Below are 27178 nucleotides of genomic sequence, written 5' to 3' on the forward strand. Positions count from 1 at the left end.
GAACAAGATCGTCTATCGCAGTCACTCTCACTATGCGAATAGAAATAGCGTAGAAACGAATGATAGAAAACGGAAGAAAAGAGAGCTTCAAGAGTTGTTATCCAACACTCAACATCACGATTTAAATAATACATCGTGCCATAAACATGGGTGAAAAATATCATTCATCAAACTTGCAGCTCTCATCGCGTAACCTCAAAAATGTGCAACCTTAATAATGCAGGATAAATTTTCATTTCCAGAAATGGGTCTATTCATATATTCATGTTTCTGTTTCCAAAATCTCATGAAATTCGAATACAAGTAAAATAATTTCATTCATGCATATTTTACGATCATATGACAGGCAACTGACAACTCAGGAAAATGAAGTAATCGTATTGAAATGAGTAATTGCATCGTTACGATTGATGCTGGATAAAAACCATTATTTTACGATTTTGCAACTATCTAAAATTCAGTAAATTGTGATAAAACTAAACAAACTCATAGTTTGAAATCTTAGTTCCGTCAAATTCATTGTAAAATTAAAAAAAATAGTGATTACTTCCGCAGTATTTTATTATGATAACGTTACTAACTTCAACCTTGTAATTAGAATTTTCTATACACATGTTTTACACTCATTGAACTTTACGCGGAAAATATAATAGATAACCAAACGTATATGGTCCAATTCTATCGACACCCTACTAAAGAATTTATAGCGGTAATATACGAAATAGCTGAGAAAATTAATGATTATTCCATAGTAAATTGTTAATTATAGCTGTTGAAAGCAAAAAAAAAAGACAAAAACGAATTCGCCAGTTGGGAAGCTTATGAAATTTTAGGAAAATTCGTTTGTTCAATCATCTCACTACGGCCAATATTTGAAGAGATATCCAGGTTTTTAACCAACACGAGAGAGTTTACTTACGAGTGGAGTGGTCATATTGTGCAACAAGTACATAAAATACGATTTTACGCACGGTATCGAAAAGTGCCCTTTTACGCAGTAATAACATTGCACGGATCCATTTTTAAATCAGGAGCTCGTTAAACAATTTGCGAACGACTGTGCTTAAAGGTCGTGATTGAATCGGGCCATTCAAAAGTTAAAAAAGTCTTCTCTCTATCTGTACCGATTGTTTTCGTGTCGAGGTTGAATTGAATCTCGTCAAATATTCATCTTGCCATGAATTCACCGTATTATTGAAATGATTGAAATTAGTATTCCCGCACCTGTGAAGAGTCTTCAAGTAGCTTCCCTTGTCTTTGATGATCGTTATTGCTCGTAGATGGCGTCAGAGTCGCGCCTCTTCCCGTTAATCTCGTTAGATAGGCGATTTTGCCTCTTTCTTTTTATTCAATTCACTATTTTTCGTACTTCAATCATTGATCCTTTCTCGAATATGTTTTAGCAGCTTGAGAAAACAAATTTCAAAATTCAATGTGGCGGGTGTTTTAACTTGCGTTTTTCAGTTCCGATCCGACGTCTGCAACGCCATCCGAAAAATACTTGCGAGTGTCGAATTGGGTTCAAATCTCACTAAATCTTTCATTCAGTTAGATTTTTGTATTCTGAATTGGGAAATGTAAATTTAAAGAATATTGAATAATTCTGCATAATTGGTTGAATATTGTGAATTTTCGATTACGAATTACTGAACCGGATCCAGATGTATTTCTAACTGATCAACTGAAATACATAATGCTTATTTTATGTCGAAAGTATCGGCTTATCTGAAATTGGATAAAATCGTTTGGTGGTGAAATATTTATTGAAATCAGTAAAATACACTTTCGATTTTTATTGCGTCGTACATTATAATATAAATTTCGCGGAGATGAGTTAATTTATTTAGGTATATACATTAGGGTGATTCAGAAAAAAAATTTTTTTTTTTTTCCTTCCAAACAAGTTCAAAAGTTTTATTTCGGTATACAAAGACACCAGTTAAAATTTTAGATTTTAATATTAATATTAAGGGGTGGCTCATCGCACTTTTCGATTTTCCATAAGAATAGCATAGGAAAAATGTTGTTTGCTTCTTCTAGTTTTTATAACTATCTAACGAAGCGTCGTACAAAAACCCTGAAGACATAGTTTTGTAGGAAATTGAATGCTCTACAAAAAAGCTCTTCTGTCAAAATTTCGTAAAACTAACTGTGTCAAAGTTACAGCCTGTCAAAAGTTGAGTTACTTATAATTTGACCTTTTTTGAATATTATAGCGTACCTACCGGTCTTATAAAAAAGTGTACATGAGTTTCTTTTGTAAAGCATACACTCGACTTTAAATAGATGGTAACTGATAATTCATTTTTGCAACAATGAAAAAAAAATATCTTTCACCATTAAACAAAAATAATAAAACGAGAAAACCAATTTCAGAGCAGATTTCTGCTAAAAATTTTTTTAAAGAGTACAATTTTTTCATTGTTGCAAAAATTAATTACTAGTTATCATCTATTTAAAGTAAAATGTACGCTTCACAAAAACACTCATGCACACTTTTTTTATGAGACCGGTAGCTACGCTGTAATATTCAAAAAAGGTCAAATTATATATAATTCAACTTTTGACAGGCTGTAACTTTGACACAGTTAGTTTTACGAAATTTTGACACAAGAGCTTTTTTGTAGAGCATTCAATTTCCCACAAAACTATGTCTTTGGGGTTTTTGTAGGACGCTTCGTTAGATAGTTATAAAAACTAGAAGAAGCAAACAACATTTTTCCTATGTTATTCTTATGGAAAATCGAAAAGTGCGATGAGCCACCCCTTAATATTGATATTAAAATCTTAAATTTTAACTGGTGTCTTTGTATACCGAAATGAAACTTTTGAACCTGTTTGGAAGGAAAAAAAATTAAAAATTTCCAAATCACCCTAATATACACAATATACATATGTATGTATGTATATCGTCGATGCTTCTCCAATTATTATACAAAACTTGTTGCATCTATTTCACTTGCATTAAAGCAAGCGATGGCCTTATCAGACCATCCCGTCCATTTGAAGTAACGACGTTGTGATCTCTTCTCGGTTATATCGATGATGGTGACGCATTAATAATACATGTACACGCCTGGTTATAAATACATATAACTTTACCCACGTTTCATTAAATTGCAAACAGGAAATTGCCTCCACGCTGCTCGACATCGTGAACTAATTATGCGGGCTATTTTCACTGGATCGCGAATCTCGCTGCTTGAATTACAGCGTGATTACCCGTTTCCTGGGGAAAATGACAAAAAATCTTGTTTTCTTGATCAACACAGAATACCAGCGAAACTTTATTCACGGGTAAAAAATTTCAAAACCCATGTAAAATAACTGGCAAAATGATTTTATTTGGATTATATATTAAAATTTTCTCACCCGAAATAAAATTGGCAGAAGTGTCAAATTGAAAGTTGAATCGAGAATCGTCTGATGGAATGATTTTTTGTGCGAAAGTCTACACCGAAAGATTGGAGAGCTACTGCGAGTCTTACTTCTTAAAATGTGTCCATAAACCTTATCAAAATTATCAAAATTAAACGACTTAGCACGACTTGGCTTATTATTTCTAGCTCAAATGTATAACATCGTACTTGTAAAATTTATTTTAAACAAATTTTTTAATTCTTTTTAACGTTGGAAAAAATTCGGCAGCTTTCGATCAAACTTTGTGTATTATTCAGATTTTCAGACACAGATAATAAATCATTAATCAAAGGAAAATTTTTAAGTCTCTGGCACTGTTCATCTTCACCTTTTTAATCCGTATACATAATTGATGACTATTAATGTTTCGTAAATTTTTTCACTGAACGCAGGCAAGAAATGCGTCTTAAATATATTTTCCTCTTTGTTGTTTCAGGTAAGGCGGTTTCTAATAAACCTGAAGGATATCGTGAGTATCAATACACAATATATATACACACATATATTCCCCTACAAATGTCTGATACATAAATCGTCATGCTTAAATCATCAGGTTTACTGACCTTTGCTATCTGAATGTAAATTGGAGTAGATTAGGTATACGTCTTGTAACGGAATATTGGATCATACTCACAGTGAACTCTGAAGATAATTTTTTTTTATTGTACACGTGTCCCGTCAATTGAGAAAAAAAAATTTTTAGTCACAGCAGATCAAACACTGAATTTTTTCTATCGAAAGACAGCAAAAACCGATTTTCGTTTAAATTGACCTGCATAAAAATTTTACGTCACGTTCAAACGGCAACGAAACTTGTTCCCCTGCGATGATTTATACATTTTTGCAAATTAGTTAACATCGAGAAACATCGAGATGAAGACGAAACGAACGAACGGGTCTAGTCCCACCAGTCCCAAGGGGCCTGCTTCCTCCCTCTGCAAATGTCAAATATTATTATGCATTGGTTGATTTGTTTCTTTCTTTACTTTCATCGTGATTTGCAAGCTTCTTTTTTGCCATTTGGAAAAAAAAAAATTATGTCGCATAGGAACGCAAGTGCCCCTGGATTAAGTAATACAGGTACATACAATAACGCAAAGCGAAAGTGATGCTATTAACTGACCTACACAATGCGCTTGACCGCCTTTCGAAAACTAGAATATACGTACGTATGACTGCATGCGTCGATACCTTAAAAACTCATCGTCGTGCAGCAATGACGATTTTAACGCCACTGTTATAAACTTGGTGATTTTCCCGCTAAATCTGGTGATTTTAAAAAATTCTTGGTGAGAATAATTTACCTGTTCAGCGGTTGGCGGGAAATTTGTCGATTTTTAAAGCAATTTGGCTTGTTTAGTGGAAATTTTGGTGGTTTTTGCCAATTTTACATTTTTAACGGGAAATTTGATGGTTAGATTATTTTTATATCGGATTGATTTTTCGTCGCTTTTTTTTTTTTTTTTGTCTTCCAAAAATTCAAACGAACAAAATAGAACAATTACAAATGCAAATACACCAACTTTTGATTAACTCTGAAATTCTGAAATATCGAATTTCCCTGATATATTTTAAAATTAACGATGACTCTATAAAACTATGAACGAGATTCTTTTGTTAAGTAGTCACTTTACGCAGTGGAAATTCCGAGCTTGAATCAGAGATTTTGAGAGATACGTTACCGGTTAAAATGTGGCTTTAACGCGTTGTTTCAAACCTCTTATTATTCGTTGAATGAAAAAACCCTGAAGTTTATCCCCAATTAGGTTATTTTTAACGCATGCGTAATCCAACTGCCATGTAATAACCGCATTGAAAAAAGTTACGCATGTAAAAATCGTCTTTTCGAGATTTAATTTACACGTTGAAATAAAAATTGAATTCCACCTATCCAAAATAGAATTTCTCACCAAATACGAACAAGCTTCTATTTTTCTCGGCCAAACAATTTCTTATCCCACTTAACAGTGTTTTTTTTTTTTGTTTTTCTCAATATTCTCAGATCGGATATACAAATCCTGAAACCCAGACCTAAATGCTATCTTAGAAACTTTACAATGTACGTTTTTCTTCTTAAATCAATGTGGTAAATTTTTTCCATTTTTCTTCTTCATCTGACGTACAGGTCTTCGTAAAGAATTTCGATTATTCCAGACAAATTTTCAAGACTGAGGCAAATTTAAAAACTATCCAAAAACGTGATTCTACAACTTCAAAAAATTGTTCAGTTCCATGCAACTTCAAAAAAACTGTATTCGACTTACAGAAATTTCTCATTTTTTTCTTTGTGTTGATAAATAATTTCGTAAAATTAAAAAGAGTTTCATACTGATATTACGATATTATTTCACCTGACAGTACCAAAGGAGCATTATCAATTCGGCAGAACACCCTTCGATTCACCGGAATTGTATAATTCACCGCTCCGTAGAAGTAACGATAAATTTTTTTTTTTCTTTACGTAAATGAAAGCGATAAATATTATTGCGTGGAATCAGAGAATCACATTGCCAATTAATTGAGACGATATTGACTTATATTGGATCTTATATCGGCTGATACTATTACAATTATTGCAACAAGAAAGAAGAACGAAAGAAATGTAGTAGAACCTAGATTATCCGAATTAATTGGGACCGAGCCTAGTTCGGATAATCAAACGTTCGGATGTCCGAAATGCAATTTTTATCTTAAGGTATAATAATATACATATATACAACGCAAATTGAGATCGACAAACAGTCTGTAATAAACTTTTAAATACATATTAAGCCATTCGCTTTTTTGTACACTATGGTGTATAGAAATTTTCGAGACATACTGCATATTAATTAATTCTCAAGTATATGAAACAAGGGTAAAACTTCCTGACAAATCTATTGCCGCTATTTATTGGGTAGAATTATTCTTACATTGCGAGAAAAACGGTAATTCTTGAAAAAAAAAAAAAAAAACACAACTCAATTTCTGAAACACGTCCGTAACATCTCAATATCATCAAAAAACTGTTTTTCTACTTCAAATAAAGGAATTTTGAGTCAACATTTTCATTTTAAAGTGAACGATTATTTTATTACTTTGGTTTTACATAGTCGTCTGTCGTCAATTGACGAACGGCTGTTTTACGTTTTTCAGCCACGCATCAACGTATATTTCTAACTAACAACTTATCGTTTGAACCGACGTTCGGATAATTGAGCGTTCGCGTACATGGTTCGGATAATTGAGGGTTCGGATGACCGAGGTTTCGATAATCGAGGTTCTACTGTTAACTCGTTAAGGAAGACAGAAAGAGAGAGAGAGAGAGAGAGAGTCGAGATTAATCGCGGAGCGGGTCTTGGTCGTTGGCCAATTGGAGGAGCACGGGGGGGGGGGGGGGGAGAAATGGGGTAAAACGGGAGGGGGGATGAGGCAAGTGGTAACGGCGTTGGGAATCGGCCCGGAAATAACACGAGTCGATGCTTGTCGGGGGAAAGTGGCTCTGCAGCTTTCACTTGTTGCTCGGCGAACCTCGACGAGTTCTCTGCCGCTGCACCGGGGCGAAAACTGTTCCTCATCCCGCGATTTGACGCAAAACCGTTCTTGCGAATCGGACTGCTGGACCTGACTAGTGACATTGTTTTTTTTTTTTTCTTTTTTCTTTTTTTCTTTCTTATTTTCGGTTGCAAAAAACTCCGAAGCTGATTGTTTATGGTAAAAAATTGATACTCGCGAAGTACACGATTATTCTGCTGTATTGTCGAACAATTTGAGGCCCCTCGTCGTATGTGATTTTTCCTTAACTTAAACAATATATGGGGCATTCAATGCGAACTCAATGAGCCCTTGACCAGGACCAATTTACATTTTTATAATTTTTTTTTTCCATATGATCGAGCTTCCTCCAAAATTAATGAAAAATAAAAAAAATAATTTCCTTTTAATTTGTCTTCTAGGCTATTTCAAAAAGGCCATTTTTTCCAGAAAATTCACAGACATTTCTTGATTACGGGGATTCCGGTTTTTTCTATTTTCCAGAGGGATTCAAACATTTTATTTCAATAAGTTGAATGATTATTAATTTTTCCTGTAGATACTTATCATCAATTATTATTCATCTTTCGAAAATTCCGAAAAGAACCGCCGAAACTAAAGAATGATATAACTTGCATTGAAATTGTTGAAACAGAATGTTTGAACACTTTTGGAAAAATAGAAAGAACCGGAATCACACTCCCGTTCTAGGATCAAAATCATCATTTCCCATCAAGGAACGTCTGTGAATGTTTAGGAAAAAGTGGTTTCTTGAGATAGCTTGAATAACGAATAAAAAAAAATATATAATTTAAAAATTTTTTCTTGGTTTTTGGGGGAAAGCCCATCATATAAAAAGAATCGGAAAAATATAATTTGATCGGGGTCAGGAGCTCGATGGGTTGGCATGGAATTCCCCATACATAAGAAATATACTTTTTCCAGTTTTCTTTGCTGTATTTTCAAAAATAAGTATATTATTATTGATATTAAAATGAATCCAGTCCGATCATCAAACCGCGTTTTAATTGAGATATTTCGAATGTGGAAAAGTCACATTCAAAATTAGATGTAGTTCTGGCGAAAGGTGAAACAAAAAAAAAAACCTGCTGTGAAATTATAATGATCCATTTGTTTAATTTGCAATTATACAAAATTGAATTATACAAAATTCCAGGGTATTATTCTTCTACGCTTATGTTTTTTATCCGTCATTTTATGCACCGTCCCTGGTGAAAAATAATGAACGTCGGTATTGACGCATTGTTTTATAACGATTATCGAGACGATTATAACGTTGCGTTACTGCAATACGGTAATATTATCACCCTCGCTAATATAATTGTGACATCAACAAAGCGACATTGTCGTGTTTATACTTACAATTCTACGATTTTTATTCTTATTTATAATATTTAGCAGTGTTATCATTGTTTCGAACAATACAATCATCGCTACAAACATTTTTTCCCACCACTCTAATATCGTTGCTGTCATTAGAAAAATGACCTTTAATTGAATATCATGCATCATTTTTCCAAACGTAATTATCACCATGAACATGTTTCGGATTGCCTCCAAGATCGTCATGCAAACCACTGAAACCATTAAAATTATTACAATCATTCAATTCGTTTACATCATTGAAATCCTAGAATTTAATAATGATAAATTCATTGTAGTCATCGATATCATTAGCATGGCAATATCGCTGTTATCATTATTTCTGTCAAGACAATCATTATTTAAGATATAAATAGCCACCAATAGTTATTAGTGATCGTTAACAATATCGCGATGATTGAAGAGATTACGAATTATCGAATATCGATTTGATGATCACTGAATGATCGCAATTATTTGTAGCTGTGCTACGTATGGTAGGTAATTAGGTTTTCTTAAAAATCAGCAATATGAAGCTCATTTTTGAAATGACGTTGTGACATCATGCAAATTGAATTCAATTTTCTTCCCGATATGTGATTATTTATAACGATCATTAGCTATGCGGTGAATCAGAATTTATTATCGTTCAAAACTCCGCCAATGGGCATAATGAATCGAATGATAGCGCTACATCCGTATGAGATTATAAGTGATTTTCGATGATGATATTTTCGTCATAAATTATAGATCGTTGTGAGAATTGTTTTTAAGGGATCATCCCAGTTAACGAAAAATAAGTGATTTTAGGTTTTTTTTTTCAATTCCAGAAAAATTAAAAGAAAAATTGAGCATTCGAACTATTTCGATTATAAATAATTGTTAAATCGAAAAAATTCATTAGTTTGGCAAATGCCGAGCCGTTAGGAATTATTATTAGATAGTACATACAAAATAAGAAAAATTGTTACCCTAAAAAAATATTTAAAAAATACAAAAAAATCAATTCTCCCCTCTGAACTATGGCTCAAAATGTTTGTTTTGGGACCCAGAAATTATGTGAATTTTTAAAAAAAAAATAAAAAATGGCGTTTTTTTTTAAGACCATGAAAGGGTTTGTAACATTTTTTAAAAAAGAATGTTTGGGACGAAAAATCTGAAAAAAATGGCGAGTGTTTTTTTTAGGTTGTCAAATCACATAAAAAATAATGAAGCAAATTGGCGGGGGTCAGGGAAAATGTCCTCTCAGTTGGCATGGAATACCTCATATATATATATATTTATTGAAACACCATGATGATCCCTTGCAATATTTCAAAGCCCAGCTTCGGTCGAGCTGTGACCTAAATTACACTGTTAATACTTCCGTGGAAAATTGGCGTGGGAAATTTTCGGAAACACCGAATTAAACTTAAAACCCACTGGCAATAACGTTTCATAGACACGAACTGCGCATAATATGACGAATTTTCCTGCACGTGGATACCTCGCTAAAAACGTTGATCTATGTTTAACGCGATGAACGAAAAAAAAAACGCAAATAGAAATAATAAATACAAGAATAAAAAAAAAAAAAAAAAACAGGAAAAGCAATCACGATAATGGCGATAGGAAGTGAAAAATTATGACTAACGAGTGCTGCTGGAAAGCGGAATCGTGGCTCGTTCAGCTTTTAGCCGCTACCGCGGCATGCGGCAAACGAGTTTCCGGAAGAAGTTTCATGTATGTGTGTAATTCCCCTATTTTTCTTCTTCATCCAGATACCTGGTTTTTCCACGCTTGTCTAACGTGTCTTAATTGAAGCGCGTATTTGTATTTCCGTAACCTGCGATGCGCGATTTGTCTCGATGCAGTTATTAAACGAGAGAAATCGACCCGCGTTGTGTATTAAATTTATAAAAAAATAAAAATAAGCAGATTAAAAATAACGAATCGGCAGAAATTTTACGGCTTTTATCTAAAATTATCATGCTTTTAATGAACGATTTTTTTCTTGCTTTTTCTCTTCCAATGGAATGACAAGTCAAGTTTGACAAGACACGTTACATATCTGCAAAAATATTGTAAGAATATTAATCCCGTTTATAGGCATTGCATAGTGGTGAAGATTAGAAAGTAACAAAGGTTCTGAAAATATTTATTACTTGTATACCGGTTTATCCGGTTCGAAGAATTTGCGTTTTTAATTATCTTAGTATAATTTCTTTACGTCTACGCATGGGGTACGAGACTTGTTCGTTTTACTCAAGTGAATAAGTAATTGGATGTGTGCAATATTTGTCGTGCGTGTCTAAATTTTCGGTTAAATGAGCTAACTCCCCTCCCCGAAGGGAATGAAATCCCTATTGCGATATAAAGGGATACTCGGAATATCCAGCAATTGAATGCCTCACTTAATTTCCGGATACATTTGCAACTTCGCATCGTACAGAATGCCTATTAGTTATAAAAATCTGGCAGAAGGTGAAAAACAAAAGACAACAAAGACGTTGAGTATTGTTGTGTAAGTGTACTTCTCGATTACAAATTGGTATCGAATGATGGAAGCAGAATTACTGAACGTTTGATATTTCTTGAATTATTAATTGTACCTGTCCATGGATGTGCCGAGTTTTACGATTCAACACAATTATCCTCTCAACTCGAACAAAATTTGGATTCTACAACTATAGAGTGAACTATTTTACCGTTGTTCATAGAACTTGGTCCATTAACTGAGAAAACGAGTTTAGTAGATGTAGAGAGACTTTTTCGTTCCTGTGTTGATCAGTTCTCCGTGTTGTGTAATGTGAAAGTTTAATCAGAAATCGTTATCAAAGCCTCACGCGCTGGAGAATCCAAAGTTTCTGTTACTGTAAAACGAATGAATTACTGCTGGAATACCAGCCGCCAGATGTCACTGACTCTCGGAGCTTTCGCAGCTGAAAAGACGTTTGAGGTTGAAGTTAGTAACGTTGCTTTAACGGTGCGTGTTTAGGAAAAATCCTTAATTGGACCCTGAAGATCGTTGAATATTGAGACAGTCAATAATAACAAAGAACACATGTTCATATTTTGAAAAAGCAATTCCTTGAAAATTGTTCTGAAATTGTACAATAACCATTTATTCCGTCACGTTTCGTTATATCAACGTTACCAACTTCAGTGTTCTGAAAATATTGATTTTTTCTGCGATGGAGTATTAATTCTGAAAATTTAAGTTTCGGGTACAACGGAATTTGGAAAGTTGTGCTCATTGACAAACTGTGAGAATGCATTGGCAAAAATTGGCCAAAAATTTTAGAATTTTTGCGAAATTTCTGAAGACTGAGAGACTAGACGAAATTCAGCCGGTTGAAATGTTGCTGAAAAAAGATGGGCGTTTATTCATCCGCGGTATGTGTGAGAGGTGTGAGAAAAGAATATACGAGGCGTCGCGTCGTGTGACGCGACGAAAGAAACGAAACTTCTATTCTTACGGTGAATAGATAATAATAAATAAAGTGACGCTATGTAAGCGGCAGATAGAACCAGCCTATGAATTATGTATGTGGACAGGTTTATGGAAGAGGAGTCGCGGAATATATGCAGGTATGGATGTATATATGCCTATATGTGTACAGTTGTACACGCATCTTCAGAAAGACTCCGTAAGAGAATTCCTCTCTGTAGATGTCACGCTTTGGATCCCCATTTACCGCAAATTCTCATCATTTCTCGCATTATTCCGTTTCTTCAAACCACACAATCAGGTTTACCACCCAGTTTCAAGGCCGCGTTTGCCAGAAGTCACGTATTGCACACGATTATACGTGCATCGTTACGTAATTTTACGGAGGTGCTAAGATTATAAGAACAAAAATTTACTCTCCCCATCGGAGCTGGCACAAATTTCTGCAGGTATATAACATTATATTTTGTATACATTATTACGGACATTTATATTGAACACATATTAGGGTGGTTCTTAATAGGATTGTTCTTGAACTTTTATTCACCCAGGGGCTTGAACGCTTTCGAATCGATAAAAAAAAAATGCCCTCAAAATTCAAGCCCTGTTTATCAACTCTAAGATATTTCGCTTTGTGACCAAGTGTCTTGTGGAAATAACGTGGGAAAAATTTTTCTTACTCATTGAAATTTTATAAGTCGTTGAAAAATATACCGACAGTAATGGAAAATACATCCTTTTGTAGAGAATTGAACACTATAAAAACGCTCAGATGCATAAAATTAGCGAATGAAAGCATTCGTATGTTAATTATCGTTTAAAGTTTAATTTATATAAAATTATCATTCCGTCAAGTATCAAAATTACGAAATGAACAATCGTTTTATAAAATATATTGCATATTTCTTGTAGGTTGACGTAAGATAGATTCATGTCAATCGCATTATTTTAAAACCGTATTATATAGTAAACGGCAATCAAAAATTATTTTATAAATACTAGTATTGATCAGTGTAGTTTGAATAATGTTATATATGTTACTTGAAATTCATTGGTCGCTCCAATTTCTAGTACCAAAATATCCGTTTAATGATGTTGAAAAAGTTACTGTGATAGGTAAAAATGATCATTCATCTCATCGAACACGAGCACAAAACACTTGCACAGATTTAATTAATTTTGATATCAAAAAGTCGTGACACATTCTGTTTCAATATGCATAAATAAATGAATGAATTTGTATTTTATACAGCAATTGGAAAATATTTTCATATCTTCGGGTGATTAACAAGAAGAGCGAATGATGACCTGTGAATGTTTAAGAAGTGATATTCGAAAAATTACACGAATGTATGCATTAGTTGACTAACAAGATTACTCTCGGAACTAACTTTTTGAAATGTTATTTAGATAACCCTATCAAAATTATGGTACACTGCTGTGTCTTTGTTTAGTTATTCATTTTTACTGCTACTATCATTCTGAAAATTCAGTTTCTGAGCACGCGGGCTGATGCTAGTCCTGAAAAAAAAGCAAAAGATCAACCGTAAGACATTACAAAGATTAACAGAGTACAGACAACTCTTCGCATTTGCCTGCACCAATGCGACTATTCGCCTTTTGCACACTCGAACCTGACGTGGTTGTTACTGACAACTTTTAAGGATGCACAGTAGACTGCAATCAGTGCCGCTCTTGGCAGTTGCCAATTAATGCGTAAGTAACTGGTTACTTTCAGTACTACCAAGTATTTAATTATTACAAGCAGGAAAATGAAAAAGCAACAGAGAAAGAAGAATAATGTAGATTTTACATCTGCAGCGGTGAATATACGGGCATCACTTTTTTAGAGTTGAATCTACAACAATAGTGGCAAGATTTACAAATCTGATAATTGGAGTTACAGAACCAATAGTAAGAGTGACAATATGCTTAGGTAAAGTTATCGAAATTGATAGTAGATTTTACTTCAAAAACTATTTACTCTCTGATTTTTGGAATTTTTTTGAATAAAAATTTCATTTACTTCGAATATGGGCACCGTAGATGCATCCATTGCGGACCTAGAGAAAATTCGTGATCCAGAGTAAGTCTGAATGGGGTTTTGTGAATTTTCAAAAAAAAAACGAAAATTACAGCGTGTGACAACTTTCCCCGGAGGCAAGTTGTTCCAAGTATTTTAAAATACGAAAACTGGTAAAAAATTATTAATAATTTTTTATCGCGTCTTTATTTTCTTGTTTTTGTTTTGATATGAGAAACTCGTAGTATATTTTTAAGCGATAATTTTTTTGTCCATTTTATTTTTCTTGGAAACCACGAAACAGTCGAGCTAGGCTCCGAAAACCCCAAAAACCATAAAAAAATTCGCCTCAGACTCCGAAAATCTATTTTCGCGAGGTAATTTTTTCTGTGATCGAAGTTGCAAAAACCCGTAAATCCGGTATACAGAATGCTTAAAATGTAAAAAATTAAAATATGAATGTATTATTATTCATTCCGACGGTTCTATACTTTGGCTTTCTACATGATGACCTTTCTACTTTTTAAAAAGTACGTAAAATATATTTCTACGTTTCGATGTATCCGATATTTTGTTTAGCTCTTCTATTCTGTGAAGTGTAGGTTTTTTCGTGAATTTTAAACAAAGTATCCTTGCCTACATTTCTATTACTTATTCTTGAATTATTATAGTAATTCAAATTTTATTCAAATCAATTTATATATTGATTCAATTGAATTGAAAAACAAATAAAGAAAATAATTGTAACGAGATATCAGCCGATAACGATACTTGGCAAATTTACGAAGAAACCAAAACCATTCAAAATGTTTTCCGTAAGAAAATAAAACGCTACTTTCACGACGAAAATAATTTTCTTTGTTACCGAAGAACCAATTGTGATATAAATTTGGAAAAAGTTCAGAGGACTTCTTTCGATGGGCAGATTAAAATAAGTGCAAAATGAAGTTAATCAAAATTTGACCTTAAAGTCTTGTCTGGTGTCACGTGGAAGGCTTCTTTGTCGCAGAGAAATATACAAATAGTTACAGGGTTCGTATATTTACACGAATAATACTTCTAGATGCAGGAAAGCGTTCTGGACATTCTTGATGTAAAGTAATGTTTTTTTGGACAACATTAAATACACGTATACGAGTATATTGAAGTCCTTGTTAGTAGTGGTCGGATGCATACTGACAGGAATGGTAAACCTAACCTGATTCTGTCGCAATTGTAGTTGACGACCTGAATCTTAGTTGGTTCAATTTTTGTGATTGTAAATAGACTAATTACAGTCTGAGGAGGGTCCCCCTCAAAGGGTTGAAACGTGAATGAGACTCTAGTTCTTGACTGACTTACGACACGAAAAAAACATTACAGTACTTCTAGTGCCTCCCTGAATTTCGCGACCTCTTTTGGCCAGCCATGCGAAACACGCGTCTGTCTATCAGGTGTCCGAAAATAAATTCCTGAGAGAAGGTGGTGCGCAGTTCCCCTTTCGCCAGGTACCTACTACATTCTGACGACGGTTCACACAGAGGCAGAATTTGCCCACCAACACATCTGCGTTCACTTTCTAAGCCGCGGGACTGACACGCGGAGGTTTCATCCTCCCGGGCGGCGCAGTGAAGAGGGAGGCTCAATTCCTCACGGCAGTAGGTCACCGAGTGATAGGGAAACGCGAGGTAGTTCTCCGGCTCACGAGTCACGGACTGCACCAAGATGCCGTCGCGGGGGCGGGGAAGAGCGGAACTGGAAAGAGAGTGCGCGGAGGCATGTGTAACCTAACCTAGCCTAACCTCATCATGCCGACGAAAGCGAAACCTCTTTCACTATCGTAGGACGACGCCGGGCGGCGTTAGCCATGCGGTTGTTATACCTATGCACGAGCCAGTGTTGCCGTTTCTAGTGCAATTCTACTTTTCTGGTAAATTTCGCCCGTTTTTAGTACGCTGGTACACTTCATGATTTTTTAGTACTTTTAGAGATATTGATTGTTTTGTACAGTTTTTGCGTTATAATTTAAGCTTCGGAAATTTCGTACACTTTTGTGTGGGTTACGCATGCTCATGAGTCTGCAAAAAATGAACTTTCAGTGGCCTGCCTCACTGACGAACGCGAAAACAATGAAAACACCACCTGGCGGAATAAAAACATAACCTCACAATAGTTGAATTTCATTCGGTACATTTTACTACCTATCCGGTACATTTTTTTTTTTTTATCTAGCTGCTACATTTTGAATTACCAGAGTGGCATCAGTGTCTGGGAGCTTCTGCTCATGATGTGGTGATTTCACCACTCACTCGTCACATGTCTCGGTGATAATAATTTTGATGGTGATGTCGTGTGAGAAGACGGGAAAATACAAAATCATTTTTCATCGTAGTGTAGGAGATAATTATGGATGAGCGGTCACACTTATCGTTTCAGTTCAAGAAGTATTTATTTAAAACAATCGTGCATTTCTCAGGGCGCGCAGCACGTGCGCCCGTCGTTCAGGTTTTAACACATACGCATGAGACAGGAAACTTTTCACTCGAAAACGGCGCTGCGTGGCATAGCGTCCAGAGGACGCCACTGCAGCCTAGGGATATTCCCTATCACTCTATAACTGTACGCCTTATAGTAGATAATCGTTGTTATTAGGTTTTTTTTTTCATGTTTCGCGAAAAAAGATGACATGTTGGAAGAAATTGTAATCACTATAATCATCTAGAATAAAATTGAAAATCAAGTACTCAAAAAAATTGAACCGAACACCATGAATTTATGTAAAACAATACAAACTACTTCGGAAAATTATGGTAAACAGCATTTCACTACGAAAAAAAATCCATTGCTCGTAATCATGAAATCAAAATTGCGTCAACGCTTGTAGAATTATAGGTACTCATTTATTACAACAGTCAAAATTCAATAGAAATAGTTACGTTTTCGAGAACAAAGAGATTATATTTTACAGAATTTCGCAGAAAAATATTAATGTATAGAAAGCATTTTTCATACAATCACGAGAAAGTACTACTATTCTTGAAGCATTGCTAAACGTCGCATCTCTCTCAGAAGGAAAAGGTAACTGATGACTAATACCTATCAGATAATAGATCTGCATTTGAAGAGTCTTCTTATCTTTCGAGAATAATCTCGGTAGATTTTGAGGTGTGTCGCATATATTTAAACTCACTTTGTCTCAATAGGTGAGTTTTATGAAAAACAAACAAGAAGTAGTTGTTCGTGCGGATCAAGAGTTCTACAATATACTACAAAAAATTACATCCGTTTCAACGGTTGATGTACGAAAACGTGAAAAACAAGCCATTTTACAACTGTTTGTGAAAAACCGAAAAATTTCAAGATAAATTCTGTTCAAAAACTACGATCGTTTTCCAAATTCCCTTAAAAATCATAGAGATTTTTATAGAAAATTACACATTTTTTTGCACCAGATTAGTGTCTTTTGCAAATTACACAGCATACAATCCATAGGTTTCGTCATTACCTTGTTTCCAATCAATGAAAGTGAAATCTATTAACCAAAGCTAGAAAACTTCAGTCAGTTAAAAATCAACCTATTCTCAAACAAGTTTTTCACCGTTCTTCGTAAAAAGAGCTCCAACTGAGGAGAACCCAAAATGATGAATACGTATGCGTGGATGGAGAAAAGAACATAACAGCATGCATCAATAATCACAATCATGTGAAAATAAAGGTAGAAAAAAAAGGAGAGGAAAGAGCAAATTCAAGATATTGCCTCACCTGGGCAAACATCATCGGTATAAATCAACTTCAACAATCGCGTCTTATTCATTTAATCCTGTATGTATAGCTGTACATATGAGATTTTGAACCGAGGAAGCAAAATATCACAGAGACGAACAGAAGATTCGAGCTTCGGTACTGCAACTCGAGGTTATCGTTCAAGATTCCTAGTTGAAAAAACGATCTGATTTGAATCGACAAGATCTCTGAGTCTTCTAAAAAGAAACCTCTGTCAAATAGCGACCGACGAAGAAATTCTACTCTATGATATATCCGCAGAAAGTTGAACTCACACTGACCTTCCGGACTCTTTTTTCTTTATTTTGAAGTTACTGAACCGAAATGACGGCAGATTTTTTTCTCAATGACACCGGAGCGGGCTGATTTCATAAAAATATGCGTGCTTATGTTGAGCACTTCTTGCTTCTCGTTGTTCATGGAAACAGCACGCTGTCCAGTCGATATGTGTGTCCTGCATGTCAGAAACGAACATGTAACACAATCCGCCTGGATCGTGCTGCGGGCTCCACAGTCTGGACATCAGACTCCCGACGTTCCTCCGGAGGACGCCTCGTGGCTGACCGCACAAAGGTCAACCTGCACTCGGTTCCGCGCTACTAATCCTACAGTGCAGTGGAACAAACAGGGTGTAAGCAAATCGGAGAGAGCTTGTTGCCTCGCGATTGACTTGCCCGCGAATACGAAGGTGAATAACTAAGCTGACATGAGAAGTTGGGATCTGTTATGACAAGGAGAAAAATTTTAATCTCACACTCAGGGTTCTTTCAAACAAGGGAGGAAATGGAAATTAGGATGTATCATTGACGTTTATTCAAATGCTGCCGATAACAAGGCTTTCGACATGGACGCACGGTCGTTGAGATTATTTAAAAAATAATTCTTTTTTTTCGCATGAATATTTTGAAACAATAATTCTTGGTCAGGATGAGTATACGTAAATGAGTTGAGAAATATCGGAAACAAAAGTTTTTAACAACTCAAGAGATCAGAAATGACCTCATTCGTTAATTATAATAAAAATGGAGCTGGGAATTCAGGAAATAGGTTGGAGTTTGAACCTTTGAGCTGTACGAACACTTTACGATGATCATTGATGTTATTAGAGTGAAACCGGATTGGTAGTCTTGAGATGTTGATGTAATAGCGTTCAGATAATTCCGAATGGACATATAGTTATCCAATTATCCATAGTTTGATACAAGGACGCAAGAATTCTCATTTTGAACCACCAACTCGTTAGAAACAGACGATTTTGTGTCGTGATTATGAAGAGTGTAAATATCAAAAGCTAACCTCTTTTGGAGGATATAACTCGGCTAGGCATGACTCCTGACGAACACCGTGTTAAAAATTAGTATCTACGTGTTGCCGCGTCAGTGTGACCTCAAATTCGGAACCCATACTCTGAGTTGTAACCTTTCTTTGTTTTGCCTGATTACACTCACCAGTTTTTACTCCACCATCGTGCTGTGTACTGTGTTAACTCAAGTCGTCTTTAGAAAGCGTTAGACAACTAATTTGGGCTGCAGGTTTTATCCCCTTCTTTTGACGGTCAGGCGGTAAATCGTTTTCGCGTCTCGGTGCAACTGGCCGAAGGAAAAAACGCTACAGAAATAGAATGTTATCGATCATTTATCCGGTAAAATATGATGAAGTTTTATGCATTTGAGCATCGGTACTCTGAGATATATCTACATTTTTTCTTTAACTGCAAGTTATTCTCTGCTATATGTTCCTCAGTGTCTTCACCAGTGAAGGCTCTCTCCGACGCACGAATGAATTTTTTATTGAACTGTAATAGCAATGGTGAGGAAAATAGGACATAGTTGCACCGAGAACAGGGTATAATCGAAATTCACGTATGGTAGATTAACGGATGGATTTACTGTCGAGGTACGAGAATTAGTCTTGTACTGTATAGAACATCGTACTCCAGTTACGTGTGGTAAGAAATGTGTTAGAGAAACGGAATAACCGTCATACTACACGGTAAATCCATGTGTTCCTATAATATATGTGTATTTTTGAGATACAGGTTTCTGTGTGAATTGGAAGTTAACGCAACAAATACAACATGCATTCTCCAAGGCCGTTCTCCAGCTTGGCTGTTAAGGACAAAGGGAAAGAAAATAATCAGATTGAAGCCGTGGCAATGCATTCGCGTTACTCCAAAGATATGCTTGAAGTTTTACCTTGACCCGAAGACCCACAAGGGTGGCGTGCATCCTTCACCTCAACTCTTTACTACCCGGGGAAAGCTTCTTACGGTTTCTAATCATTCCAACTTCTCGTTGGATCAGCAAAATATTGACACAAAGTGTCATTTCGCCGAAGAATACTGATGTAGTGCTTTTCTGTTGAGAGAGAACGAGAGAAGAAAGGAAACACTTAAGCAAATAAAAATATTCGACTGTCAATGGTGAGAATTTCCATTTCTCTTGTTCTTTTTCGGCCGAAGAATAATTATGACGAACGAGACGATTGCGTTTGTGGAGAAGATCCTGAATTTCATCCGCACGAAAGCACGTGTGGAAAAATTTTCTGTTGAAAACCTGTTTAACGTATTGAAAGCAGTGACTCGTCGGAAGTGAATATAATTTATGGAAAAAATCGCTAATCACGACGGTGTCATGAAAAAGAGTACAAAATAAAACGGCGCATTTCGTGAATGTGAGAATATTGTGACGCGAGGCGAAGGCACGTGTATTGCATCTGTATAATTCATCGTCGCGGCAAGTTGGATCTTGATTACGTTTGCCAAGGCCATCAGTAACTGACACTCGATAGATTCCAGCTTTCCAACGTGTTCTCGGAGGCTCGGAATTGTTTCCTCGTACGTATAACTTTGAGGTAATACTTGCATGAACGCCGAGCTAGCAGGTTCTTGCGCGTCACGTTTCAAGCATCACATTTGTGGATGCATATGCCCGCAGTAATTTTGAGATAGCTAATTTTTTGGATAATTCTCTTGAACTTGTCCAAATAATTAGTAGTTTCAGAATCACTGCGAGAAGGTGTGCCTACCTACACTTGATCTGTACGAATGCTCAAAGAAGGAGGAGGGAGCTGCAGGGTAATCTTTCCAGTTGCTCTGGATACTAATATTTATACGAGCCAGTTTTATTTCTTTTGCTAAATGATCAACGTGAGCCGTTCGAATATCAGCACGCGATGTTTGCTCGAATCGTTGTAAACGGCTTTTCATCGTTGTGATAAAAACGAAAATTGGTAACACATTCGTCTGGAAATATAATTCTTGTAATTTCCTCGTATATACACTACCGGCGGAAAGTTTCCGGACAAGAGTTTGAAAAAGTGTCGGAATGATTTTTTATGCCATTTCGCCGGTAGTTGGCCTAAGCCAATTTGGCTAACGGCATTTTAAAGAGGGGGGATTTACCTACATTTTGGCTTTTCAAAAAAAATTTTACGATTTTTTTTGACACTTAGCACACAGTTTTGAAAACGACTATTTATTGTCGTTTTTTTGTTCTGTTGTGAGTGGACCCCATTTGCAGTAAAAATCTTTTTTATGCATTTCTCCGACTAAAATCATAAAGGGGGAAGCCTAAGCTTCCATTTCGTTTTGTAGAAAAATTTTTGCGAAATTTTTTCTAATCTATTTCCGGTCGGAGCTCGATGGATCTCAACACCATGATAATAATATAATTAAATTTTTTACTTACTTATTTTTATGTAAAATTTATGTATAATGTATAATATGTAAGTAGAAAATTTACTTATTTTTATGTAAAATTTATGTATAATGTATAATATGTAAACTTATTTTATGTAAAATTTATGTATAATGTATAATATGTAAGTAGAAAATTTAATTATATTATTATCATGGTGTTGAGATCCATCGAGCTCCGACCGGAAATAGATTAGAAAAAATTTCGCAAAAATTTTTCTATAAAACGAAATTGAAGCTTAGGCTTCCCCCTTTATGATTTTAGTCGGAGAAATGCTTAAAAAAGTTTTTTACTGCAAACGGGGTCCACTCACAAAGGAACAAAAAAACGACAAGAAATGGTCGTTTTCAAAACTGTGTGCTAAGAGTAAAAAAAATCGTAAAAATTTGTTTGAAAATTCAAAATGTAGGTGAATTCCCCCTCTTTAAAATGCCATTAGTCAAATTGGCCTAGGCCAACTACCGGCGAAATGGCATAAAAAACCGTTCCGGCACTTTTTTCAACTCTTGTCCGGAAACTTTCCGCCGGTAGTGTATTTTCACTCGATTTTCTTCCGATGAAACGAAACTTTTCCACCAACGCGTGGTCTCGCTTTTTCGAATATTCCTCACCAACCGTTTCTCTTCTACATACACCAACGATGAAAGATATCTGGAATAGGTTATGGACCAGGAAAATGCGAGGTATTCGCCTCCCAGCGGATGTTTAAAATAACCGGCGGCCAAGGTCGCAGAAAACTATCTCCAAACAAATGTGATTGTTTATATGCTGAGTCGGTTACGAGGTGGCCCAGTAACGCGGTACAAGCCAAAGCTATATCTATACATGTATTCATCTGCAAACTTGTTATACCATCATCCCGATGGTTGATGATGAAGGAAGTCCACGAAAATGTGTCATTTTATTCTTTGGTTGCATAAACGATACGCAATTGAATTGTTTTACCAGTTTTAAGCTGTGAATATACAACGCTGATAGACTCAAATGTGCGCCGTGTACAGGAAGTAAGAGGGCAAGGTGTAGACACTCTGGAAAACAAAGTTAGGCTGGCCTTTGGCTGAGAGTTGGTAATACCAATTTTCGCCACTCACTGTGTCCATGTTGTTTGGTCGGTCCAATGTTATGATTATTGAATTCAAGTGACAACTTGTGGCTGGAAAAATGGCTGCAATACTAAATTTGTACGCACATACATATTTTCAAGCGACGAACGACACGTAGGTACGCCGCGAGGGGCGAAAATCGGTACTACGAATATTCAGCCAAAACTAACGACAGCATGAATTGTGATATATGGCCAATTAATAGAACGTCGTATTTAGTTAGGTTTGAATCACGTTTCTATGATATAGACATAAAGTAGATACGTTTCAAGAAGGTTGGTGTCGTTTCAAATTCCTATTCTCAAGTTCCTCTGCCCCCATATCGACTCGGTCAGCGACAGAAACCATCGTGTTTGGCGATAAAATTGGTTAAACGAGAAGAAAAAAGAACGAGGACAATGCAGCAGTCCCGACGAGAAAGTCAACCTTCGGTTTTACGGGTGCGGATATAACATTTGGTGAAGAAAAAGAAGAATCGCTGCTCGTGCCCCGATTCAAGGATACCTAACCCAACCGGAAAATCCTTGGCCGAATACCTGAAACGCAGGACCCGAACGACTTGGACAAAATTCATATAGTGCCAATCCCAGATTCCTTGTTTGTCTCCTTTATTTTAGCACATGAACATTAATCTTGTCATCTTGTTTTGCAAGAAAACGTTTAACCCTGGGAAGTAGTCTTAAGGATCTAGAAGACTATCCTCGCCGACTTTTTCGTCTTCGGAAAATCGATTCCTCGTATGATTAAACAAATTATCAACCCCTTGCGGGTCGGTTTTTCACTGAACACAGATATACTTTCACCTTCTTGCAAATATAATCGACTCCTTCCACCTTTGATCAAATGTTCGACGACTCATCAACCGTCATCGGTCATTCATTTCCTTGGAGACGTGGTCAGCACCGGGAATGAAGACATTGGAAAGTGCTGGCGAAATGAGTTCCCTGTTAGTCGCCCATCGGGTGAACTAGGTTTTTATAAATATTACGAACTGAGCAAAGAGTGGAGTTACTACGGTGGCTAAGCAGCTGAACGACGTACGTTATAATTTGGCCCAAGGCTGGCTGTGCGACCCTATGCATGGGATCAACCTGGCGTTGGTCAAGTCTCGTAGGGGCGTTGAGTATCAAGAAGGGGACCAGGGAGCAATGGGGAGACTGTAAAGAAGGGGGGGGGGGGGGGGCTGATGCTATCCATTCATTCACAAACCCGGACTATGTTGTTTGATTTTCTGACTTCCAGTAAAATGATTCTGAAACCAATTGCAGGATAAATTTTATGATTGTTAATGTGTTGAACGGGGTTCACAACTGCATCTGAGAACGGTAGCAGTTAGTGGAAACCTGTATTCATTAACATCATGAGGATGAGTAATATCTTTAGCGTGATACCAATTCAATCCCCATAACAATTATTATATCTTGCCCCTGAATAGTGTCGTTAAAAAATTCTAAATGCCTACCAAATATCCTATGAGCAATTTCACAAGGTGATAGTGTAGATGTTTACTTATTACGCTATTCTTTAAACTTTTATTGTCTTTCGAAGACGACGGCCAATATCTCAAAAGTTCCTACTTGTGCTTGAATCATACTCTGATAGAACACCATCACGATTTTTACCACGAAACAAAGCTTTTGCCACCCAAATCGGCACGAATGTTATCAACTTTACAAATTCCTTGTATCATAAATCTGTCTTACACTTTTAGGGTTGTCAATGGTACGATTGGGTCATTGACCTTTCTGTACCGCGGAGATGTAATGAGTTGCGATCACTGATCTCTTGTGGTTATCGTCCCGTGATTAGCACAATAATATTCTGATTTATTCAGTGAAACAAAGCGATCCAAATTCGAAAATGATCGCACGCCCATTTCGAGTCATTAATTGATGTACGAAGGTTCTTATACACTCCATTTTTTATTGTACAATCCATTGGAATAGTACCGACTAGAGAGAAACTGAGTTAAGTAATGGTGTGAGGCTTTTTAACATCAGCTTTCTTCTAACTCTCAGTTATGGGCAGGCATTGGCAAGTGCTGTTTTAACGACTCGAGATACCGATTTTTGAACACGAAACAGTATTGTGCATCTCATTGTTGCCGGTTTGTAACGCGGGGACGCTCAAGGCTGCGACAACAATGCGACGTCCGATCACCATATACATGTACAAGGTGTTACATTCTGACCAATTCACTCTAATGGATATGCAGAAAAGTGATCAAAATAAAAGTTGGCTGGCTTTAACAAAGAAGTTTATTTAGAGGGACAGTTTGATTCGGATGAATTCCAGCTATTCCAATCAACTTGTTTTCTATGAGAGGTCCCCTAATAATGAACATTAATTACAATTTTGAAAATTCGGAATGCTGGTTCCGATGTAATGGATATAGACTCCGAATATAACATCAATTTAGAGAAAGTCCATTTTCGATGATTTGCGACTATTGAAGTCGCTAATTCACAATTTAATCTAAAACGTGTGAAATTTCAGATGGAGCATGAAATATCAACGTCATGTAACCCCGATGACAACTACTTTCGTACGGTTTTTGAATTTGCTGGTAGTGAATCTAGCTCCGAAAATCTAAAATTCAAATGAGTAGGTTCAAGATGATGGACCAAAAACAGTAACTGGGCATTTCAAACGTGATTACCATTCTTTTCAAATTAGTATTCCAGCTATAATTGAATTACAAAATCTTCACGTGTATAAAGTAAGGAATAAGTAAGAAACCTGGGAGGATATGCCTATTATAATTTTGATAAGAATTATCACAAGAGGTTGATCAAACAGGATACTCATATTATGTGTATCGATTTTCATGCAAATACGTACATAAATATTGGACGTAAGCATGTGAAGTTATATCGTGTGAACTGTTTCGTTACCGCTGCATAGGTAGCATCGAAAAAATGATCACTGTACAAAACAATTAAAAAATAATATAGCTGCAGAAAGTTACACGCGTAGGCAAACCTGAATTCTTATCGTTGAAAAAGTAGGATGAAGTAGAAGGATGATGAATCGCTAATATGATGCATATCAATAACGAATACATCGACTGGCTCTAAAGTTCAAGATCCGCTTTAACAGGACGATCATTACGTAAGATACAAAGTGATATCTCTTCCGTGTATCGTGATAAACTCGAAGATGAAATGGGTTGTCGTAACCATCAAGATCCACTTTTTTTAAATTCAGTTGCGCCTTCTGTCAATTATGTATTAAAAACGAGTCTCTCTCTTTCACTTTTTCAAAAGTAGAAACAAAAGTTGAAAATAAAATGAGAAATAAGAAATAGCAGCATCCGGAAGAATATACTGGCCGTGAATCAATGCACAACGGAACTATTAGAGATATAATGGAGAGACGGTCAGCTCACCAATGGAATTTTCCGCTAATTTATTTCTCATTGCCAATTTGCAGAAATTATCACAAGGTGTGTGATTAGAATTTCAAAATCATTACACTATTCAAACTGTAATACATGAAATGAGGTGCACCCAGTTTTCGAACTTTTGTTACGGCTACTTTACAGCGAGAGAGAAACTCAACAAACTCAAAACTTCACCATACTGCGTAGAAATGAAAGCATTACGTTATGGTATTAGTTGTGAGCATTAGAAGCTTGAAGCTTATCCCTTATAGACCACGTTGTGTTTTAAAATGAGCGTTGAACTTCCGTTTCTGACGTATCTCTCATTCTTTTGGCATTTCAATTTGATATTTCATTGTTAAAACATTTGAAAAATGGATTCCAAATGCTTTTGAATGTTTACATGGAACATCGAATAACTATTTCTATCCCTGTTGCGGATGGAAGTTATTTGAAAACATGACAGCGATTCTCGTACTCTGCAGTCTCTCCTGCCAATTAATTGGAATAAATCTTTACACGGAGACCTTTTATTCATCTTACACAAGCTTTATCCCTGCAGCAGATGTACTATTCGGGTTCGGTATTGTGAATTTACTGTACGTGTGGTAAGTAATTTCAAAACCAGAATTGTGAAATAACCGTACTATTTAGTAAAATTAAGAAAAATTCATGTGATAAATATCATAGATACACTTTACCGTTATTCGATTTTGAATCTGCCAATTCAACACAGGAATTTTCAATTGCAGGGTGCTAAATTTATTTTACGAAATGAGTAACTTTATGGTCAATGTATACTAAAACTGTGAACTGAAAAAAGTAGATGAAAAATGGATGAATAATTGATTACGACGACCTTTTCTGAGCACAAACATCATTTTAACAATTTTTCAGTAACTGCATCGATGAAGCCGCATTTTAGAGACATTTTCAGAATTCCTAATCAAAATACAATTCTGAGTGAATTTACAAACGTATTCACTATCCAAACTCAGTCAATTTTCAGAACGTGTGAGTAAATTTACGGTGTAATTTTCATGAATCGAAAATTTGGTTGCTAATTCCAAAATTTATCTTAATTCTTTGGGTTTTGCTTAAGCCTGATACTCAAGTTGAGAAGATTCACAAGGAGATTCCGAAATTTCCAATAACTGTTAAGAAACTTTTTAAATACAGTACGTTTAACATATTATTAAGTAAAACTAAAATTCTTCCGGGCGATTTTAGAATTTAAAGTCCACACAAGTGATTTCCGAATCTAGTTATGGGATATTCGAAATGGCAGAGCAAAATCAATACAGGTACATTAAATCCTTTCGCCACAATAGATTTTTAATTTCAACGGATTCTAATCGAACTTCTTTGTACACGTGTCACATAAACTCAGCAACATGTTTAGTAAATTTCAACTGCCGTACAGTAAATGTATAGTCAATTTACCAATATAAGAAATTTAGCGTC

The 27178-nt window shown here is 35.8% G+C and overlaps 1 protein-coding gene across 16 annotated transcripts in view; it reads left to right on the forward strand.

Annotated features, from left to right (window-relative positions):
* LOC107225971 (thyrotroph embryonic factor) overlaps positions 1–27178 on the forward strand; it is a 223708-nt gene that overhangs the window by 180894 nt on the left and 15636 nt on the right. For 3 of the 16 annotated variants that reach the window (XM_046746152.1, XM_046746154.1, XM_046746142.1), the window contains exon 3: positions 3857–3889. The exons of the other annotated variants lie outside the window; for them this stretch is intronic. In XM_046746152.1, coding sequence (XP_046602108.1) covers positions 3857–3889 — 33 coding nt within the window. The remainder of the gene's footprint in view (positions 1–3856; positions 3890–27178) is intronic. 16 annotated transcript variants of the gene reach the window in all.

The sequence above is a fragment of the Neodiprion lecontei genome, chromosome 7 (assembly GCF_021901455.1).
Source record: "Neodiprion lecontei isolate iyNeoLeco1 chromosome 7, iyNeoLeco1.1, whole genome shotgun sequence".
In the NCBI taxonomy this organism is placed as follows: Eukaryota; Metazoa; Arthropoda; class Insecta; order Hymenoptera; family Diprionidae; genus Neodiprion; species Neodiprion lecontei.